At 50.1% G+C, this 21861-nt stretch overlaps 2 protein-coding genes and 1 long non-coding RNA gene across 7 annotated transcripts in view; 1 reads left to right on the forward strand and 2 right to left on the reverse strand.

Moving 5' to 3' along the window:
- Positions 1–662: 662 nt before the first annotated feature.
- IRX5 (iroquois homeobox 5) lies at positions 663–5964 on the reverse strand. Of its 2 annotated transcripts, none has more exons than XM_058155437.1 (3): positions 3886–4200; positions 2857–3262; positions 663–2347 (listed from the first exon to the last, which is right to left on the reverse strand). In XM_058155437.1, the coding sequence occupies exons 2-3, from the start codon at positions 3233–3235 to the stop codon at positions 1548–1550; spliced, it is 1179 nt and encodes a 392-aa protein (XP_058011420.1). In that variant the 5' UTR covers positions 3236–3262; positions 3886–4200; the 3' UTR covers positions 663–1547. The 2 variants fall into 2 exon arrangements, with proteins under 2 accessions (XP_058011420.1, XP_058011419.1); XM_058155436.1 differs by lacking the exon at positions 3886–4200 and adding an exon at positions 5411–5964 and having other exon boundaries at positions 666–2347.
- Positions 5965–7797: 1833 nt separating this feature from the next.
- LOC131184109 (iroquois-class homeodomain protein IRX-5-like) lies at positions 7798–8929 on the reverse strand. Its single transcript, XM_058155078.1, has one exon. The coding sequence runs from the start codon at positions 8585–8587 to the stop codon at positions 8150–8152; it is 438 nt and encodes a 145-aa protein (XP_058011061.1). The 5' UTR covers positions 8588–8929; the 3' UTR covers positions 7798–8149.
- Positions 8930–16912: 7983 nt separating this feature from the next.
- LOC131184262 (uncharacterized) overlaps positions 16913–21861 on the forward strand; it is a 31751-nt gene continuing 26802 nt past the window's right edge. For all 4 annotated transcript variants that reach the window (XR_009151943.1, XR_009151941.1, XR_009151944.1 and 1 more), the window contains exons 1-2: positions 16913–17263; positions 18897–18951. This is a non-coding gene — a long non-coding RNA (uncharacterized LOC131184262). The remainder of the gene's footprint in view (positions 17264–18896; positions 18952–21861) is intronic.

Here is a 21861-nt window from a genome sequence, read left to right on the forward strand (position 1 = left end):
CCGCGACTTCTTCTATTTCTAGCCCTCCTTTTGCATTGTTTCTCCCACCCGAGACTCCCCCAACGACCCCCAAACCCTAGGCTGGGGCCGGCGTCGGCACACACACAACACACCGTCCTCCATGCGTCGCGTCCCTTTCCCAAGAACCGATTCCCACCCCACCCCCCCCTTGGAAAATCTACCAAGAAGTGGAAATCTGTGGGGTGAGGCTGGTCCACCGACCAGCCACCGACCGGCGCGTTCACACGTCCAAACGGTAGCACCCACCCACCCACCCCCGGCCGTTTCCAGAAGATATGGCTTTGGGGCTACAATTCCTAGTTGAAATCAGCAACATTTGAAGAGTTTCTTGGTCTGGGTAAATGTATCCACCCAGGTGAAATATTTCTCATAACCACTGGCCCCTTCCACCTCCCTCAACCCCCCAAATCTATTCCTAGATCAACTTTCCCCAAATCCGGTACTAGATACACGACCTCCCCAAAATCGATTTTTTCCGGCTTTTCCTGGCAATAATGATAATTTTTCGCCTTCTCAACCTAAAGGAGGTGGGAAAAAAATTCATTAGAATATTTCCTTTGTTCATTTGTTCCCCCCTCTTTTCTTTGTTTGTTGCATTTGAATTGCCATTCCCCCCACCATCCCTCCCCAAAAAAAGTCGGTATTTCTTTCCTTTTCAAAATGTTTGTTTTTTCCATTTTAATGCATATAAAAATAAATCTATGCTTTGATTTCACACTGGACTGAGACCGTCTGTGATTGACACCTAATAGCACAGCTTCCGCATGGACAGTTGTTAATTTCAGATGATAATATTATGCTGCTAATAACTCAGTAAGCAGATAGACACACACATACACGCCCGCGCGCACATAAACAATTTTGGGAGAAGACACAAACGCGCCTGTGTGTATGTGCATATATCTATATTTAGAGATATCTATGCAGAGAGAACCAAAAGGCGACATTATGACTGTACAAAGTGGTTGGATTTCATAATTTACTTCAAAGATACCGTATAACCGATTTAAATACAAAAAAAAGCTACATTAAATATACAGAATAAGATTTCATACAAATCGCCTCTGTCTTTCCCCTCTCCTCCTCCCCCCCCCCCCCGCGTTTGCGAGAGGGGTTCTCCGCAAACCCACCGCGCCTTGCAGTTCTGCTTAAGACTTCTAAAAGCTGCGTTTTCAAATAAATAATAAAGCGGATTGGCCAGAACTTTCCTTGTTCTTTTCATCTCTCTCTCTCTCTCTCTCTCTCTCTCTCTCTCCCCCCCCCTTTCTTTCTTTCTCTTCCACCCTTCCTCCCCCTCTTTTGGCAGCGGGTGGGAGAGGGGAAAAAAAACAATCAAGACGGGCTCGATGGGAAAGAAATGTGGAAAAATCGCTCACGATGAAAAAAAAAAAAAGAAAATAGCAGAAAATCACTGTTAAGAGCTGCGGAAGAGTGGGGGGGGGAAACCATAACTTTCTCTTCCCCCGAATAAAAGGCGGGCCCAAATCCACAAGTCCCGTTTTGGAGCTCAGCTTAAGTTGGAGGTTTTAAAGGTGCGACATACCTTTCTTGAGTTCGTAAGGCGACTCTTTGCTAAAGTCGTACTGGCTCTGACTTCGAAGCATCTTCGCGTCTTTCGCCAAGCTCTCGGCTCTGTTCAAAAGGGTCTGGTTTAATCCGTTAAAATGGGGGTTGGGCGCGCCCGCCTGGGCCGCGTTGCCGTGCAGGTGTCCGAAGGAAGCGTAGTTCGTGTAGCCGGGGTAAAAAGGGCTGGTGGCGTAATAGAGGGGTCGCGGGAGCACCGAGGGGGCGCCGTTGGGGAAGGGGCAAGGGGCGGCGGAAGGCGAGCGTGCCGTCGGGGATTGCGCTGCCGGCCCGCTTAAGCCCGAAGGAGTTTGTGGGGGCGTCTCACCGCTGCCCCCTTCCTTGGCCTTGTCCGCCGAGGTGGCGATCTCCGCCAGGGACCAGAGCTTGGGCTTGGAAAGAGCCCCCGGGCCGGCCGCCTGCGGAGGCGCTTGGGGCGTGTGGATGACCGACGTGACGTGGCTGGAAGGCAGGCTGGGGTGCAGGTCCGTCGAAGGGGGTCTGTACTGGGAAGGAGGGGGCGGCGGCGGGGGGTCCTCGCTGCCGGCCCCGGGATGCAAGAGCTGCTGCTGGTGATGGTGCTGGTGAGCTTGGAGTAGCAGGCGGCCGGCGGATCCGCAGTGCACCAAAGGCGGCGAGGCACAGGAGGCGGCGGCGGCGGCTTCTTTCCGAAGCGTCTGCTCGGGGCTTTCCTTACAATCCGAGTCGCTGGAGGCGCCGTCGGTGTCTTTGCCCCCTCCGACGCCTTTGGGGTCTGCGGTGCCTGCGGAAAAAAGCCCGAGAGGCCCCCCGGGGGCCGCTGTCAGACTTCTGCAGGCTCAACGCTGGCCTTTAGGCCACCCGGAATCTGACACCCCAAATCATTCCTCCGCCTGTGCTTTCCCACCAAGCAGATGGAGTTGGGTAGGAACCCCGAGTTGGCACCCTGAGTTGGCTAAGCCGTCTAACCCCCTAGGAAAAAGAGCCTTTCTTTCTTTCTTTCTTTCTTTCTTTCTTTCTTTCTTTCTTTCTTTCTTTCTTTCTGTCTCTTTTCCTTTCTTACTTTCTCTCTCTCCCTCCCGACACACACACTTCTCCCCCCACACACACACCCCGCCGTCCTCCAGAGGACCCCGGCTTGAAAATGGGAACACCGACCACCCCACGCCTCTTCTCCAGCCACCCGTCTCCCCATCTAAGCGCCTTTTCAAGGCCTCCAACAAGCCCCGCAACTAAGCCAGCTGCGTTCGGGGCAAGGCAGGAGGAGGACGAAGAAGAGGTGGCGGCTCTTACCGAGCTGACCCGTCTCGGGGTCCCCCTTCTCCTCGAGTTTAGCCGGTTCCTCGTCGTCGTTTTTCTCCAAGTCGATGTTCTCTTCTTCTTCCTCATCCTCGCTGCGGTTCCGCGGCGTCCAGGTCATCTTGTTCTCTTTCTTGAGGCGGCGCCGGGCGTTGGCGAACCAGGTGGAGACCTGGGTGAGGGTCATCTTAGTGATGATGGCCAGCATGATCTTCTCGCCCTTGGTCGGGTAAGGGTTCTTGCGGTGCTCGTTCAGCCAGGCCTTCAGCGTGGCCGTGGCGTCCCGCGTGGCGTTCTTGCGGTAAGCCGGGTCCCCGTAAGGGTAGGAGCCCAGGGGAGCGGCGTAAGGGTGGTATCCCAAGGAACCCGCCATGCCGGGCGTGTGGTCGTAGGGCGAGCCCTGCAGAGAGAGACGAGAAGGGGAAGGAGAGGCGAAGCAGGCCCAAGTGAGAAGGAGGCCCGCGGGGGAAAAAAAACCTCACGCGGGCTGAAAACGCCGCAGCTTTGGATGGTACAATATTTACAACTAAGAGAGCTTTTCTCCTGCCCTTCCCTAACTCCCCTCCCCCGCACCCTGCCACTCACATAATAATAACTCTCATAACGACCCCCACGGTAATAATAACGAATAAACCGGCCTAAAAGAAAACCTCGACAAGATATATAGATATATATACATCACGCGGGTCTGGCCGAACGTCTGAACAGGGGCAGAAAAAGATGCCGGCCGCCACTACAGCGTTTTATCCACCGCTACTTTTGCTACAGCCCCTTCCCCGCTCCCCCGAACCCCGGCTTCCCTCTACGCCGGATTATCCGCCTGTAAAACAGCAACAAATTATACACCCCGCCTCTTCTCTTCCCCCCAACCTTTAATTAAAGGCAACCTTTTGCCCAAACTCTCCGCTTCTCGATTTTTATTTTCATTTTTTAAACCTACCCACCCACCCTAATAGAGAGTTCTTAAAGCAGGCAGAGGGAAAGGGGAGGGGGGAGGGAGAAAGAAAAGAACAGAAAACCAACCCTAGAAGAAACGGGGCGAGGAAAGTGCCCGGGCGTCGGCTACATCTGGTTTGAAACCGGATTCAGATGAGAGTTGAGTCTCGGGGTATTTCTCTCCCCCACGCCACCCCCACGAGGCCTAAGGCGGTTGCCTTAAAAATGGATCCGGGCTGTTTGGCGGGTGCCCGGGGAAGGCAGGCAGCGCCCGAGGCGTTATCCGCAGGGCGAAAAAGAAACGCGGGACGGTTTTGCTTTATTTCTCTGGGTTTCTCCCCTAAAGATTTCCGGGTACGGTTTGGTAAGGACCCTAACCCGGTGCAGCAGGTCCCTTCGGGAAATCTCTTCTTTTTTTTAAAAAAAACCTATTTTTATGAGCACGGCGGCGGTGGGTTTCTTCAAGCGACTTGGCGCTTGGATTCAACTAGCCGCGGCGGAAAAAGAGCAAGGGGCGAAATCTGACCGGTTTCACTCCCCTCACCACCCCCCTCTCCCCCGTCCCCTTCTTCGGCAGCCAAACTGATGGGCGTCTAAACTGATTGACCTGACTTGAATTCAAAGGAGGTCAGGGGGGATGGGGGCGGGTGGTGGGAGCAGAGTGTTCCGACGTGCATGGACAAAAATAAAGTGATGGTATGGGGGAATCTCTGAAAAGCTAACCAGACGACGTGCTGAATTTTTCTCTTCTTTCTTTCTTTCTTTCTTTCTTTCTTTTTCTTTCTTTCTTTCTTTCTTTTTCTTTCCTTCTCCCTTTCTTTTTTCTTTCTCTTTTTTCTTCCTTCCTTCCTTCCTTCTTTTCTTGTCTCTCTCTGTCTCTCTCTCTTTCTTTCTTTTTCTTTTTCTCTCTTTCTGACTTCCTCTCTTTTTCTTTCTTCTTCTTCTCTCTTTCTCTCCTCTCTTTCTCTTTTCCCTCTCTCTGTCAGTCTCTCCTTTCTCTCTCTCTCTCTCTCTTCTTTTTTCTTTCTCTCCTTCTCTCTCTCTTTTCCCTCTTCGAATTGCCAACCCCCTCTTCACCTCCCCTTCGCTATTTAGATCCCAATCCGAAAGATCAGGGCGCTTGGTTTCTCATACCCAGAAAACCCGTTTCACACACCCCCCCCTACACTTTACTGACTCCCGAATAAACAGGCTACTGCAGCCCAGAACTGCTTGGGCTTTTCCTGGAGGGGTAGCAGGCAGCAATTCTCCCTTAGGATCTCCCGTAAGGACAAAATTGTCCTGATTGGAACCGAAGCAGACTCGGAAGCAACCTGTCTTCGAGTAAGAGAAGCCGGTGGGCCCGAGACTTCGTAAGGAAGGGCCCTGATTGAACCTCCAGGCGGCCGGCCAGCCTTCCCTCTGCTCTCGGCTTCCTTTCTCCCTTTCCCTTCAGCCAGAGTCATTTTGCAAGCCCTCGACCAAAGCCCCAGCTCTCGGCGTCCTCCTCGCCTCCCTCTGCTCCTGACCTCGGGTCTCTCCTTGCCTGAGCCCCTGCCTACTCCTGCCTCCTTCCAACCAGCGCCGAGGAACGAAGGAAGGAAGGAAGGAAGGGTCGGGGAACAGTGCTTACCACGTAGGAAGAGAAGGCAGCCGCGGCTGCCGCCGCCGCCGGGTCTGTGCCGTACTGGAGGTGCGAGTTGTAGCCGGGCGAAGGAGCGCTGAAGGCGGTGGAGCCGGCGTAGGGGGAAAAAGCCGAGCCGGACGACGATCTGCCCAGTTCATCCGTCCGCGGACCGGAGATCACGCTGGTGCTGTAAGCAGGGCAGGAGTAGAGGGCCAACGACGCGGACGGCTGGTACAAGTAACCCTGAGGATACGACATGGCCGGAAGCTGCTGGCAGAGCTCCGCCAGCCAGCCCCAGCCAGCCGCGCAAGCAGCTGCTGCAGCCGCCGCCAAGCGCAGCGCCGGTCCGGTCTCTGGGCTTTGGCGTTCCGGATCCTGGCTCTCTCCTCGCTGGCTCTCTCCGGAGCGCCTTGTCGGAGCTTTGCCGCGGCGGGCAGCTCTGCCAACGACCGGCGGAGAGCCCCACTTCGCCGCCTCCCCTCCGCAGCGGCTCTGGCTGGAGTCTCCGGCGCGCGGCACCTTTCGGGGGCCCCCCTTCTTCTTCCTCCTCCTCTTCCTCCTCCTCCTCTTCCTCTTTGCAGGCGTCTTCTCCTCGGTTCCCGCTCCCCGAACCCCGGCTTCCCTCTACGCCGGATTATCCGCCTGTAAAACAGCAACAAATTATACACCCCGCCTCTTCTCTTCCCCCCAACCTTTAATTAAAGGCAACCTTTTGCCCAAACTCTCCGCTTCTCGATTTTTATTTTCATTTTTTAAACCTACCCACCCACCCTAATAGAGAGTTCTTAAAGCAGGCAGAGGGAAAGGGGAGGGGGGAGGGAGAAAGAAAAGAACAGAAAACCAACCCTAGAAGAAACGGGGCGAGGAAAGTGCCCGGGCGTCGGCTACATCTGGTTTGAAACCGGATTCAGATGAGAGTTGAGTCTCGGGGTATTTCTCTCCCCCACGCCACCCCCACGAGGCCTAAGGCGGTTGCCTTAAAAATGGATCCGGGCTGTTTGGCGGGTGCCCGGGGAAGGCAGGCAGCGCCCGAGGCGTTATCCGCAGGGCGAAAAAGAAACGCGGGACGGTTTTGCTTTATTTCTCTGGGTTTCTCCCCTAAAGATTTCCGGGTACGGTTTGGTAAGGACCCTAACCCGGTGCAGCAGGTCCCTTCGGGAAATCTCTTCTTTTTTTAAAAAAAAACCTATTTTTATGAGCACGGCGGCGGTGGGTTTCTTCAAGCGACTTGGCGCTTGGATTCAACTAGCCGCGGCGGAAAAAGAGCAAGGGGCGAAATCTGACCGGTTTCACTCCCCTCACCACCCCCCTCTCCCCCGTCCCCTTCTTCGGCAGCCAAACTGATGGGCGTCTAAACTGATTGACCTGACTTGAATTCAAAGGAGGTCAGGGGGGATGGGGGCGGGTGGTGGGAGCAGAGTGTTCCGACGTGCATGGACAAAAATAAAGTGATGGTATGGGGGAATCTCTGAAAAGCTAACCAGACGACGTGCTGAATTTTTCTCTTCTTTCTTTCTTTCTTTCTTTTCTTTCTTTCTTTCTTTCTTCCTTCTCCTTTCTTTTCTTTCTTTTTCTTCCTTCCTTCCTTCTTTCTTGTCTCTCTCTGTCTCTCTCCTTTTCTCTTTCTTTTCTCTTTCTTTTCTTTCTCTCTTTCTGACTTCCTCTCTTTTCTTTCTTTTCTTTCTCTCCTCTCTCTCTCTTTTCCCTCTCTGTCAGTCTCTCCTTCTCTCTCTCTCTCTCTCTTCTTTTAAAACCTATTTTATGAGCACGGCGGCGGTGGGTTTCTTCAAGCGACTTGGCGCTTGATTCAACAACCGCGGCGGAAAAGAGCAAGGGCGAAATCTGACCGGTTTCCTCCCTCACCACCCCCCTCTCCCCCGTCCCCTTCTTCGGCAGCCAAACTGATGGGCGTCTAAACTGATTGACCTGACTTGAATTCAAAGGAGGTCAGGGGGGATGGGGGCGGGTGGTGGGAGCAGAGTGTTCCGACGTGCATGGACAAAAATAAAGTGATGGTATGGGGGAATCTCTGAAAAGCTAACCAGACGACGTGCTGAATTTTTCTCTTCTTTCTTTCTTTCTTTTTCTTTCTTTCTTTCTTTCTTTTTCTTTCCTTCTCCCTTTCTTTTTTCTTTCTCTTTTTTCTTCCTTCCTTCCTTCCTTCTTTTCTTGTCTCTCTCTGTCTCTCTCCTTTTTCTCTTTCTTTTCTCTTTCTTTTTCTTTTTCTCTCTTTCTGACTTCCTCTCTTTTTCTTTCTTCTTCTTCTCTCTTTCTCTCCTCTCTTTCTCTTTTCCCTCTCTCTGTCAGTCTCTCCTTTCTCTCTCTCTCTCTCTCTTTTCTTTCTCTCCTTCTCTCTCTTTTCCCTCTTCGAATTGCCAACCCCCTCTTCACCTCCCCTTCGCTATTTAGATCCCAATCCGAAAGATCAGGGCGCTTGGTTTCTCATACCCAGAAAACCCGTTTCACACACCCCCCCCTACACTTTACTGACTCCCGAATAAACAGGCTACTGCAGCCCAGAACTGCTTGGGCTTTTCCTGGAGGGGTAGCAGGCAGCAATTCTCCCTTAGGATCTCCCGTAAGGACAAAATTGTCCTGATTGGAACCGAAGCAGACTCGGAAGCAACCTGTCTTCGAGTAAGAGAAGCCGGTGGGCCCGAGACTTCGTAAGGAAGGGCCCTGATTGAACCTCCAGGCGGCCGGCCAGCCTTCCCTCTGCTCTCGGCTTCCTTTCTCCCTTTCCCTTCAGCCAGAGTCATTTTTGCAAGCCCTCGACCAAAGCCCCAGCTCTCGGCGTCCTCCTCGCCTCCCCTCTGCTCCTGACCTCGGGGTCTCTCCTTGCCTGAGCCCCCTGCCTACTCCTGCCTCCTTCCAACCAGCGCCGAGGAACGAAGGAAGGAAGGAAGGAAGGGTCGGGGGAACGGTGCTTACCACGTAGGAAGAGAAGGCAGCCGCGGCTGCCGCCGCCGCCGGGTCTGTGCCGTACTGGAGGTGCGAGTTGTAGCCGGGCGAAGGAGCGCTGAAGGCGGTGGAGCCGGCGTAGGGGGAAAAAGCCGAGCCGGACGACGATCTGCCCAGTTCATCCGTCCGCGGACCGGAGATCACGCTGGTGCTGTAAGCAGGGCAGGAGTAGAGGGCCAACGACGCGGACGGCTGGTACAAGTAACCCTGAGGATACGACATGGCCGGAAGCTGCTGGCAGAGCTCCGCCAGCCAGCCCCAGCCAGCCGCGCAAGCAGCTGCTGCAGCCGCCGCCAAGCGCAGCGCCGGTCCGGTCTCTGGGCTTTGGCGTTCCGGATCCTGGCTCTCTCCTCGCTGGCTCTCTCCGGAGCGCCTTGTCGGAGCTTTGCCGCGGCGGGCAGCTCTGCCAACGACCGGCGGAGAGCCCCACTTCGCCGCCTCCCCTCCGCAGCGGCTCTGGCTGGAGTCTCCGGCGCGCGGCACCTTTCGGGGGCCCCCCTTCTTCTTCTTCCTCCTCCTCTTCCTCCTCCTCCTCTTCCTCTTTGCAGGCGTCTTCTCCTCGGTTCCCGCTCCCCCGCCCTCCCTCCCTCCCGCCCTCCGCTGGACAAGGAAAGGGCGCTTTTCTTCGCTTGGGCTCCCGGATCGCTCGTTCTCTCGCCTGCCTTCTTGACCGCTCGCTCGCCCGCCCGTCGCCCCCCTTTCCCTGTGCGCGCTCCGCCAAAGGTCCTGCCAAGAAGCGAAGTTGGGAATTGAGGATTCTGACGCCTCCGACGCAACGCGCCCAAGCGCCGCCTACCGCGGGGGGGGGGATGTTGGCGGAGCGAGAGACTGGGGGTGGGGTGGGGTGGAGGAAAGAGGGAGGGAGAGGCGGGGAGTGGACGGGTTGTGGGGGGGGCGGGAGGAGAAGGGAGAGAGAAGTAAAAGTAAAAGAAATCCGAAGAGGCTGATTGGAGCTGTGCTGGCCAAACCCAAGCAGCTAAATGCCCCCCCTCCATCTTTCCCTTCCTCTCTCTCTCTCTCTTTCTCTCTCCCTCTCTCTCCCCCTTCCTCTCTCTCTCTCTCTCTCTCTCCCCCGCCCCCCTCTTCTCTTGCCTGCTCAATTGCGCCGGCCTCTGGCAATCAACAGCCAAGCTGTTTAGCAAAGATCACCTCCAACTTTCTTCATTTGCTAAATACACCATCAGCGCAATTTCTCTTTTGATTTATGGCAACGAGCATGCCGGCTGGGTCCTCGCTCGCTCGTTCTCCCGCTGGCGGGCCTGCACTGGAATGCGAATGCGTTGGCTTGATGAAATAGACAGGAAGGAAGGAAGGAAGGAAGGAAGGCAGGAAGGCAGGAAGGCAGGAGGGAAGGAGGAGAGAAATTAAAGGTAGGAAGGCAGAAAGGTGAGGGAAGGAAGGAAGGAAGGAAGGAAGGTAGATAGGAGAGAGGGAGGAGAGAAATTAAAGGAAGGAAGGCAGAAAGGTGAAAAAGCGAGGGAAGGAAGGAAGGAAGGAAGGAAGGAAGGAAGGAAGGAAGGAAGGTAGATAGGAGAGAGGGAGCAGAGAAATTAAAGGAAGGCAAAAAGGTAAAAAAGAAAGGGAAGGAAGGAAGGAAGGAGTTTCGAATCAGCAAATCCGGGAATAAGGAAGTAAAAAGAAGTCCAACTAAATCAAAAGCCATGTGTCGAAAAAAAAGACGGGAAAACAGTTTTTTCCCAGCACTTCGCTTTGCTGTCCTACCTGCCTTACAGCTTCCTACTAATGTCTTTGCTATTGTTGTTATTCTCGTTGTCGCTATTTTCCCACGAAGGATTTTTTATTATTATTTTTGCCCCTGGGTAAAATGATCCCCCTTTAGGGCCCAGAAAGCTTCCCCCACCGCCCCATTATTCCAGTGGAATCCAATTCTGATTTGCTCCGTTTCCCTTCTTCTCCCTTCTGTTTCTCAAGCACAGCCGCCTCCACAGACCGGGCCTGGGGATTTAGTTGTTTAAAATTACAACGGTTCAGTTATTGACTGACGGTTGGCCAGATGGAGTTAGAGTTGGTCGCTCCTTTCTACTCTTTTAAGGGTGTCTGGGAAGATGTTCTGGCGACGGAGCGATTCCCAGGATCTTCTGTTTGAAACGAAGCGATCCTTAACCCGTTTCATTACTACGTTACTTTATAATAACAGCCGATAAATAAACCGTGACTGGAAACCGAACGTGGTTAGGTGCTTAACTATCTCTCTGATTTGGATCAAGGCGGCTGCCCAAAGTTATCTCCCTCTTCCATTTCTCTCAAAAGAGGCAAGAACGTGAGATCCCCCCCCACCCCCCCACCCCCGTGTTTCTGTCACCCGGGGCCCACGCCAGGGTCTGTTGTTCCTCCGGCCCACCAGGTAGGCAGGGGAAGGGGCGAAATCTCGCCAACCAGCTCTTCCCCAGAGACCCGGCGCAGACGGGCGCCCCTTTGCCAAGTTGTCCAAAGTGGAAAAACGAACAGTGTCCCGTCCACCCCCCACCCATCCCCCGCCCGCTTGTTGTGACAGTAGCAGAAGGTCGGGTTGGGTTTCTGTCCCCTTTGGCAGGAAAGAAAAAGGGGGTGGGGGAAGAGGGGGGTGGGGAGCCCAGGAAAAGCCACGGAGGGCGGCTGGAGAGAGAAGGCGGCTGCGGAACGGCCTGCTTGGGCTAAGCTTGGCCGGGGCATCTCAGGGGAAGAAAAAAAAAGAAATAATAATCCAGGTATCTTTCCTTTTCTCCACCCCACCCCACTCCCACTTAAACTCCATAAAAGGGTAGTAGCCAAAGCAGATTAAAACCAGATGGAGCGGAGAAAGTCCATGCCGATCGCAGAATGTAATCTCCTTTGATTCTAGCAGATATCTATTACCCAGTAGGATCGAGTCCTGTTCTCTGTCTCTCTCCCTCCCTCCCTCCCTCTCTCTCTCCCTCCCTCCCTCTGTCCCTCCAGTCCATCCTCCCTTTTGCAGAAGAGGCAGCTCTGACATGTCTAACCAATATGCCAGTTAACTTTCTTTCCTTCCTTCTTTTTCTTTCTTTCTTTCTTTCTTTCTTTCTTTCTTTCTTTCTTTCTCTTTCTTTCTTTCTTTCTCTTTCTTTCTTTCTCTTCCTTCCTTCCTTCCTTCCTTCCTTTTTCTTTCTTTCTTTCTCTTTCCTTCTTTCTCTCTCTCCCTCCCCCCCCTCTCCCTCCCCCCATACTCCGTTTTGCAGGAGAGGCTGCTCTGACATCTGTCTAATCAATATGCCAGTTAACTTTCTTTCTTTCTTTCTTTCTTTCTTTCTTTCTTTCTTTCTTTCTTTCTTTCTTTCTTTCTTTCTTTCTTTCTTTCTCTTTCCCTCTCTCCCTCTCTCTCGCTCTCTCTCTGCCCCTCCCTTCCCCCTCCCCCCCTGCTTTTCGCAGGAAAGCCAGCTCTGATTATCTGTCTAACCCCCACGAAAACGGACCCGTCTTTCCAACCGAAAGTTCCCCCAGTCGAAAGTCCCCTTTCCATCTCCGGCTGCTGAGCTTCCGAAGTTTCCCTTTCAGCCTAAGAAACGACCTTCCCCACACCCTCAGAAAAGAAAGCCCACCCCTAAGCCCGCGCGGGGCCCACCTTGGTGTACAGGGGCCAAGGGCCGGCCTGCAAAGCTAGCCCGCTTGGCGAAGGAGGCTTGTCTGGGACTGGACTCCCCCATCCAACGCCGGTGGGTGGGTGGGTGGGTGGGCGAGATTCCTTTTGGGGACATCTAAAAGTTCTTTCGAGAGGTGGAGGAGCGCGAGGTTTGCGCCTGGCAGCAGTCAAATCTGGGGGGCGCAAGAGCTAGGCTCGCAGAAGTTCTGGGGTCGCTTTAAGTCTTTGCCAAACTTGCGAAAGATTCGATTGGTCAGGTCGGGTTTTTTTATTTCTTTTTTCCTTTAGTCGGGGGGGGGGGGTCGCGCGCACGCACGCACACACGCACACACACGCGCAGAGAGAGAGAGAGAGCGCGCCACACGCAGGGAGATGTGCTGAGAAAGGCAAAATTCCCAGGAGACCGAGAAGGGAAAAGCTCGGAGTAGTAGCGCTCTGAGCGCAGAATCGGCTGGGAAGCGTATTTGGGGGCGTCCGAATTTTTTTTCCCCCCCTTCAACCAAGCGGTGTGTCTGTGGGTCTTAGTCGGGAAAGGCTGGGATCTTCGGGGAAGACTACATTTTGGACGCCTCTCCACCCACGCCTGGACGTCCAAGCGACCTCAGAAAGTTCTCCGCGAAGTGAGGCCGGGATTAACGACGTCGCCAGATCGATCCCCGCGCAACTGGCAGGGTCGAAAAATCCGTGGTTCACTCTCGGCCCTCGGAAGAGAAGGATTTATTGTTAATAATCGTTGAAAACCACCGGCCCCGTTTCTTCCTTAAAGAGAGTTGCGGCTTGGGGCTAAGGTGCCGACCCAAGCCTGCTTATCCGCGGACAGAAGTTTCTTTTGCTTAAACGGGAACCGGGGTTTTTTACTCCCAAGTAACGCAGGCACGGAGGCTACCTTGCAAGTACAGGAGGATACAACTGGGCTCCACCAAATAAAAGTTTTAAGTTGGAGTCTGTCGGATTTACTCGGAAGTAAGATCCATGAATTTAATAAGATGTCCCCAGCATGTCCCCTCCTCGCTTCTCCCCCTCCTCGCCATTTCTCTTTCCACTCCCCCACCCGCTCGGGGACCGTCCAATTAAGACCCCCCAAAGCAGCGGCCGCGTCTGTCTCCTCCCCATCCCAATTAAAGAAGAGCAAACAAACCTGAGGCTACCAATTTCTTGGATTGAGGGTGGCATTTCGAAAAACCCACCAAATTCTAGATATTGAAATCTCTGATCAAAACTTTCCCGGGGGGAGGGGGTGAATGGTTTTGTCATTTTTCCGAATCAAAGAGACAGAAGAAAAGGATTGGTGGGGGCGGGGGCTGGATGAATCTCTCGTCTCAGACAACTAATTTATGTCTTGTTCTTCCTCCTCCTCCTCCTTCTCCTCCTCCTCCTCCTCCTCCTCCTCCTCCTCCTCCTCCTCCTCCTCCTCCTCCTCCTCTTGTTCTTCTTCTTCTTCTTCTTCTTCTTCTTCTTCTTCTTCTTCTTCTTCTTCTTCTTCTTCTTCTTCTTCTTCTTCTTCTTCTTCTCTCCTCCTCCTCCTCCTCCTCCTCCCCCTCCTCCTCCTCCTCCTCCTCCTCCTCCTCTTCTTCTTCTTCTTCTTCTTCTTCTTCTTCTTCTTCTTCTTCTTCTTCTTCTTCTTCTTCTTCTTCTTCTTCTTCTTCTTCTTCTCTCCTCCTCCTCCTCCTCCTCCTCCCCCATTGCATATGTATTGGTTCCTTTTCCTTTCTCTGACTGCAGCAACTACATCCTTTTTATGGGCTTGTACCTGAAGGGTGCACATTTTTGGCTGGAGAAGAGTAACACGAATACCAGTAATCACAACAGATTCTAAGGCCTTCGGATCAACTTTAATTGATCCTAAGTTATCAGCATTTGCTAAAGATAAAGAAATGTGTGTGTGTGTGTATGAGAGAGAGAGAGAGAGAAGGTTTGGCGGGAGGGAGGAGGATAGAGGAATAAGGAAGAGAGAAGGAAGAAAGAAGAAAAGAAGAAGAAAGGAAGGAAAAAAGGATGGATGGATGGAAGGAAGAAAGAAAGGAAGAAAGGAAGAGGAGGGAGGAGGATAGAAGAAGGAAGGAGGAAGAGAAGGAAGAAAGGGAAGGAGTGGAAGGATAGAGGAAGAAAGGGTGAAAAGCAAGGAAGCAGGGAAGAAATAAGGAAAGAGGAAGGAAGGAAGAAGAGGAACAGGAGAAGGAAGTGGAGGAGGAGGAAGACAATACAGGGCCTCTGGTGGCTCAACAGACTAAGCAGTCTGTTATTAACACAGCTGCCTGCAATTACTGCAGGTTCAAGTCCCACCAGGCCCAAGGTTGACTCAGCCTTCCATCCTTTATAAGGTAGGTAAAATGAGGACCCAGATTGTTGGGGGCAATAAAAGTTGACTTTGTATATCATATACAAATGGATGAAGACTATTGCTTAACACAATGTAAGCCGCCCTGAGTCTTCGGAGAAGGGGGAGAAGGGCGGGATATAAATTCAAATAAAAAAAAACCAAAACTAAAATATCTAATCTGAATAGGTTCATCCTGAAATGGTAGACAGGGTTTGGGAAACAGAGAGCATTCATTCTTACAAGAATGAGGCACCCTAAACTCAACCGCTGGGGCAAGGCCACAATGCCTAATCCAGTTCTAGACTGGACACCCAGTTACAAGTCCCAAGAAACTCTCCCTGTTACTCAAGCTTTCCTTTCCCTCTTATCATTTCAGGCAAAACCCTCCACCTGCCCCCTTCCTCTCTCAGACTCACCCTGGTCTCCACTCAGAACCAGGAATTCGAGTGAAAGCAAGAATCAGGCACGGAAGCTCAAGGCTTGGTCTGAAACTAACCCTGGTCCTTCAGCCCAAGCTACCTCCCGAGGTTGTTGTTTTGGGAAGAAAGTGAAAATGCTAGCTAGCCGAAAAGTGTTTCGGGACAGGCGTTGCACCAAGAAATAATAGTTTCTGTTAACAACTTCTCATCCCAAGAAATAATAGTTTCTGTTAACAACTTCTCATCCCATTTCCGCCTCTCTTTATACTTTGGTGCGTTTTTCGAATTGCAGCTCCCTATAATAGGCTTTGCTCAGCCAGCTACATGCCTGGCTAAGTTCTGAAAGTCATTTGGGGAGGGATGGCATACATTTAAACAGAAAATAAGGGAACTACAGCTGGATTTTGCGTGCTCTTGTTTACTCCACCCTGGATTGAAGCATTTGCACTGCAGGTACAACTCCTTCGAAGTCCCATGAGCCAAAGGGTGTCCCATGAGCCAAAGGGTGCCAGACGAAGCCCCAGGAGGTTCACTATTAATATTCACAGGTTACTATTTATTATAATTAAAGTAACAAGCCCAAAAATTAAAGTAACCATACCAGAAGTAGTTAGGTGGTTAGCTTCTTTAGGTACAGGCAGTCGCATTCATAACAAACCATTTTATACCAAATTTATATTTGCTGACAAAGAAATAAAGGAGACTAGTATAAATCTATTTCGAACTATTTAGCTCTCAGCAGCTAGCCATACCCTTACTTGGACACACACACACACACACACTATCTATCTATCTATCTATCTATCTATCTATCTATCTATCTATCTATCTATCTATCTATCTATCTATCTATCTATCTATCTATCTATGCAATCACTGATACACAACACGAATAAAACAGACACAAATATACCTTTAAATATTTAAAGGTATATTTGTGTCTGTTTTATTCGTGTTGTGTTATCAGTGATTGCATGGCCTCTGTACATGCCATATATAAAATAAAATAATAAAATCAAATAGAATAAAGTAATATTATGGCCATTTCAGAAACCTGGCCAAGATATCTGCCGAGGCTTATCCAGGCGTCACCAGGAATCAATATTGATTCAAACAAGGCAGGAAAGATTATTCTATATATTACCATCCTCTGTGAGAGATATTACAGCAGGGATTTACCACGAAATAACTCTCTTTCAAATCGGTGCATCCGAAATCTGGTTTATAGGCACCTGTCATTTTCACGTAAAGAGGCGGGGTGGAAAAAGACGGAGACTTTTTTTTAAATTTTTATTTGGAAAGAACGAATTAAATTGGAAGAAGAAACTCAACCGGCGTTTGGAGGAAAAGCAGCCGCCAGGTTTCGGGACTACGTTACCCACACGCCTCTCTGCTGCGTGCGGGTCGCCCAACCTGCTCATTGGCTGGCGCCTCCGGCGGGGGTGGCCGAAGGGTCCCTCCCGATTGGTTCCTCAGCTGCCACTCGGGGTGGCCCTCGCAAAGGTGGGCAGGGCGGAGGCGTTGGGGTCCCGAGGGAGCTTGCGACGAAGGTGGCTTCTCCTCCCTCCTTTCTTCCCCCTCTTTTTTTCTTTTTTTCTTCTTTTCCTTTGCTTTTCTGCGTTTCTGGGCTGGCGCTTCCCGGAGCGCCCAGGTGAGCCAGTTTGCAGAACAGGTCACCTCTAGGGGGAGGAGCAGAGCCACGCATCCTCCTCCTCCTCTTTTTTTTTTTTGTTGCAACCCTGGACTCGGGGAATCCTTCCTCCAACTCCCCCCCCTTCCATCTCCTTGCCTTGCCTTTGCAGCGCATCCTTTGCCTTGCCTTCCCCTCCCCCCACTGCCAGTGTCCCCCTTCCCAATTGGCCCGCATTGCAAAAGGAGTTTCTTTGCATCGGGATCGGGACTTTGCAAAGGGCAAGTTGAGGATGGCAGCGCCGGCTATTCGGCTGTGACTTTTTCTTTTTTGGTTTTCCTTCCTTCCTTCCTTCCTTCCTTCCTTCCTTCCTTCCTTCCTTCCTTCTTTCCTTCCTTCCTTCCTCCCTCCCTCCCTCCCTCTCTTCCTCCTTCCCTCCACCTTCCTTGTTTCCCTCTCTATCCTTCTCCTTACTTCATTCCTTCCTTCTCTCCCTCCCTCTCCCTTCCTTCTTTCCCTCTCTATCCTTCCTTCCTTCCTTCCTTCCTTCCTTCCTTCCTTCCTTCCTTCCTTCCTTCCTTCCTTCCTTCCTTCCTTCCTTCCTTCCTTCCTCCCTCTCTATCCTTCTCCTTCCCTCTCTCTCTTTTCTCTCTCTCTCTCTCTTTCTCTCTCTCTCTCTCTTGCTCGCTCGCTTCGCTGTCTAAAGAGAGCCCGTTTCCTTTGCAGTCTGCAGTCCTGGCTGCTCGCGGCGGCTGGTGGCGGCGGCGGCGGCGGCTGGGGCGCTCCGCATACGCGGCGCATCCTTCGGCCGCTCCTCGGCTGCTTGGACTGGGCAGAGGCAAAGGAGGGTCAAGCAAGGTTTCTCACCCAGCTCTCTCTCTCTGTCTCTCTCGGCAGCTTGGCGGGGGCCGTGCAAAATGCGGGAAGGCGGGTAAGTCGCAGGCGTTGCTGAACCCCGGAGAACAATGAATGGGGCGCGCGCGCGTTTCCAGGGCCCCCGCTCCGAGGCTGAAACTGTGCTTACTTGGTGTCTAGACGCACGTGGGTGGGTTTTGTAGGGCGGTGGGCTGGGTGGTTGCAAGGTTATGCCAGAGAAGGCGTCTGCAGATTATTCTGAAAGGAGGGTTTTCAATTAGGTTTGCGTGTTTGTGTCTTTCTTTCTTTTTGCGTGTGTGTGTGTGGTTTGTAAATGCACACCGGGGTAGGTGGGAAATGTGTTTGGGCAGAGTGCCAAAATTGCAGAGAGCCCAATCAGCCAAATGTGTCCATATGTCAGCACAGTTCTTTGCATTGTCTATGGAGGTTCTCAATCATTCAGATCATGGTTGTCCCAGTTTTGGCAACTGGACTTTCTAGGTTTTTTTTTCCTCCCCCTTTAAAATGTTTCGCATCTCATCCAAGAAGCTTTTTCTTCTGTTCTTCTTCTTATCATCCAAGAAGCTTCTTGAATGAGAAGCGAAAAGATTTGAAGGGAAAAACAACAACAACAACACCCAAAAGTCCAGTTCCCTTTTGGAAAAAGTACTTTTGGACTTTTTTCTTTTGCATTGAAAGGACTTGTTTTGAACGCACGCTATTAGTTGGGTCAGCGCAAGGTGTGAAGTTCTGCTTGGACTATAATTAGATCTTGGTTTAATTGAGGATTGTGTTTATTGTTGTTGTTTAAAAGGAATTTCAGTTAGCTAGCACCATTTTAATCTTCAAGTAAGGGTTTCTAAACGGCAAGAAAAACTCACGCAGAGCTGAAGAAGCTTCTGAGATGAGAAGCGAAACGTCTTCAAGAAAAAACCAAGAAAGTTCAGTTGCCTCTCGAAAAAACACCTTTGGGACAACCAGGACGCGGATGGGTGACAATTTCCATAGACATTGCAGATTAACAAACAAGCATAACCAGAGAAAATACGTATTAGTACATAATTGCCATAGCTATTGCACACATATAGTATATACTTGCAGTAACCTCGTGACATTTACAAGTCTATCATTCCCAAAGTAAGTGGTTAACGAAAACAAACTTAATTTAAGTTTGATTAAATTAAATCAAACTTCCAGAATCTTGAGCAGGGAGGGTATTTTTTCCCCCCAGAGATCATTATTTTTTCCCCCATCTGTGCGTTGCTTAATTTCAAAATAAAACAATCTGTTGTTTAAAAGAAAGCTAAAATTCACATCTTGTGGGGAAAAAAAAGATTGTGTAAGATTTCGTTTCTGGAAACGTGCACAAAAATGGCATGTTTCCAGAAAGACACCAGCATTCTTACACACTCGATCCACACAGGTGTGCCCTTTGATCAGTTTTTAAAAGGCAAGCGGTACAATTACTGGTCATTTAAAAAAAACAAACTCCCACTTTCTTTTCATTCCCCATCCACAAAAAGCTTCTATCATAATTCACATCTGTGTATATGGATCAGTAAATTAGAAATCTTCTGCGATATTTTTAGTGTATTTAACAATGCCTTGTGCATGAGAGAGAGAGAGAGAGAGAGAGAGAGACGGGCACACAGGGAGAAAGAAATTCCAACAAATAACTTAATTTACTTCTTGCCTCTTTCTTCCTATAGCAGAATGTAGAAATGTCTCGGAAGAGTTTCCATTTATTTGATGACTTGGAAAAAGGTAAGAGAATTATTATCACATAATTTTGTTTGGGTGCTTTTTGTTTAAACGAATAAATGGTTACGTTTGCAGGCTCCGTAACTCAGGCTCTTGAAAGGAAGTATGGCAGGTACACGGGTGTGCATATACAGGTAGTTCTCCACTTACAACGGTTTGTTTAGCGACTGTCTGAAGCGGCAACAATGCTGAGAAATTGTGATTTAGGACCATTTTTCACATTTGTGGCCTTTGCTACATTCCCCTGATCTTGGCAACTGGTTTCTATTTATGACCGTTGCTGTGTCCCGGTGTGTGTGTGTGTGTGTGTGTGTCATATGATCCCTTTTTGCAAACTTCTGACCAGCCAAGTCAACGGGGAAACCTGGTTCACTTAACGACCAGGTGACTAACTGAACAACTGTAGTGATTCACTTAACAACCGTGGCAAGAAAGGTCGTAAAACGGAGGGAAAACTCACTGAACCAATGCCTCGCTTAGCCACAGAAACCTGGGGGCAAGAAAGGTCGTGAAACAGAGGGAAAACTCACTGAACCAATGTCTCGCTTAACAACAGAAACCTGGGGCAAGAAAGGTCATAAAATGGAGGCAAAACTCACTGAACCAACGTCTTGCTGAGCAACAGAAATCTAGGGCTGAATTGTGATGGTCGTAAATCGAGGACTCCCTGTGTAAACATCTTTTGCCCCTTTGCTTTGGCCACAGATCTCCTCGCCTCCCGGAATTCCAGCTTCTGAAAGCCTGGTAGATAATTTTTTGAAGTACTGAACGATTTAGTCAAAGCCTCCTCTGCTGTGGTTGTCACCTCTGTTTTGCATCAAACTGCAAAATGCATTTCTTCAAAATCTCTCTCTCTTTTTAATGCTTTATCTGCACATTGATAGATTGTGTGCGTGACCAGGCTGGAGTGAGATGCACTTGAGAAGGCAATGTATTTTTTTTAACCCACGGCCCATAGAGAGAAAAGACCCAGATCTAATCTCCTTTTCGTGGGGCTGTTGGGCTCCAGTTGATTAAAGGAAAAAGGGAAGTTTGACTGGGAAGTTTCTTCCACCTAGATGTTGTAGGTTGTTGCTTCCACAGATCTCTTTGATAAACCATGAAGAACCATAAATATCATGCTTGGGAAGTTTTCTTCCCTTTCAAAATAGATGAGGTGGAAATTGATTGCGGTTTTGAATTGGTGCATCTTTTCTCACTGGTTTATTTTTTTTAAAAGAAGGGTTTAGAATAACAGAATTGGAAGGGACCTTGGAGGTCTTCTAGTCCAAACCCAAGTTCAAGCAACAATCCCTATGCATTTCAGACAAATGGTTGTCCAATCTCTTCTTAAAAAATTTTCAGTGTTGGAGCACCCAAAACTTTTGGGAGCAAGCTGTTCTGCTGATTATTTGTTCTCACTGTCAGGAAATTTCTCCTTAGTTCTAGCTTGCTTCTCTCCTTGATTAGTTTCCATCCATCCTGTCTTGTCTTGCCTTCCTAATGCTTTGGAAAATAAGTTGACCCAGAATAAGAAAATAACACAATTGGAAGGGACCTTGGAGATCTTCTAGTCCAACCCCCTGTTTAGACAGGAAGCCCTATACCATTCCAGACAAATGGTTGTCCAATCTAGCACCCACAACTTCTGGTGACAAGCTGTTCCATGGATTAATTGTCCTCACTGTTAGGAAGTTTCTCCTTAAGTCCAGGTTGCTTCTCTCCTTGATTAGTTTCCACCCATTATTCCTTGTCTGGCCTTCAGGGGCTTTGGAGAATAGCTTGACCCCCTCTTCTTTTTTTGACAAACATTTTCAGGGTAGTGTGTCGGCATCTTCACGACGAAGGTTGGACTGGATAGATAGTCCTTGACTTACGACCACAGTCGGGGCCAGAATTTACATCGCTAACAAAGCTGGTTATTAATAGCAATAGAACTTAGACTTATGCAGGTAGCTCTTGACTTACAACAGTTTGCTTTGGGACCGTTTGAGATTTGCAATGGCGCTGAAAAATAGAGACTTGGGACCATCCTTCACCATTATGACCGTTGCAGGTCACATGATTTACATTTGATTTCTTGACAATTGATTCCCATTTATGATGGTCGCAGAGGTGGGATCCAGCCGGTTCGGACCAAATTCAGGTGAACCGGATGTAAATTTTACATCCTGCTCGGTGAACCGGTAGTTCCGATGACCAGCTGGCCCCACCCACCCCATCCCACCCTTCCCAGGAATTCCCATGCGGCCCGTTTTGGATCCCAGGTAAGGTCAGGGGGCACGTAGAACCCAGAGGAATGGAAAAACGGCCTCTCAGAGGCTCATGGAAGGCAAAAATGGGCCAATTTCCTGTCTCAGGGCCATGTACCTGTTTTGCAAAAAAAAAAAAAAGTCATTTTATGGCTTCTCATGCTCACCCTTCCTGCCCAGCCTTCCTTCTCCTCTCCCACTATGGGAAAAATAGGAGAGGAATTCCTCAGGAGATTGATACTATTCCATCATCAAAAAGTTTTTCTTTTCCAAAAACTCTACACTACTAACTAGAGCATATAAAACATTTGCCAGACCTATTCTTGAATACAGCTCATCCGTCTGGAACGCATACCACATCTCTGACATAAATACAATCAAACGCGTCCAGAAATATTTTACTAGAAGAGTTCTTCACTCCTCCGAAAACAACAAAATACCTTATACCACCAGGCTTGAAATCCTGGGATTAGAAAACTTACAACTCCGTCGACTTCGACATGACCATCTATTGCAATGTCCTTCCTGTAAAAGACTACTTCAGCTTCAATTGCAATATTACAAGAGCAAAAAATAGATTCAAGCTTAATGTCAACCGCTTCAAACTTGATTGCAGAAAATATGACTTCTGTAACAGAGTTGTTAATGCTTGGAACTCATTACCTGACTCTGTGGTCTCTTC

Source organism: Ahaetulla prasina, chromosome 12, assembly GCF_028640845.1.
Source record: "Ahaetulla prasina isolate Xishuangbanna chromosome 12, ASM2864084v1, whole genome shotgun sequence".
In the NCBI taxonomy this organism is placed as follows: Eukaryota; Metazoa; Chordata; class Lepidosauria; order Squamata; family Colubridae; genus Ahaetulla; species Ahaetulla prasina.

What these genes read in the sequence shown, in the direction of transcription:
- IRX5 (XM_058155436.1), bottom strand. Translation starts at nt 5,662, where the DNA reads ATGTCGTATCCTCAGGGTTACTTGTACCAGCCGTCCGCGTCGTTGGCC. An exon ending in CTGCCTTCTCTTCCTACGTG is followed by an intron (nt 3,263 to 5,410) that starts GTAAGCACTGTT and finishes CTCTCTCTGCAG; the next exon opens with GGCTCGCCCTACGACCACAC. An exon ending in CCCCGAGACGGGTCAGCTCG is followed by an intron (nt 2,348 to 2,856) that starts GTAAGAGCCGCC and finishes TTTTTTCCGCAG; the next exon opens with GCACCGCAGACCCCAAAGGC.
- LOC131184109 (XM_058155078.1), bottom strand. Translation starts at nt 8,587, where the DNA reads ATGTCGTATCCTCAGGGTTACTTGTACCAGCCGTCCGCGTCGTTGGCC.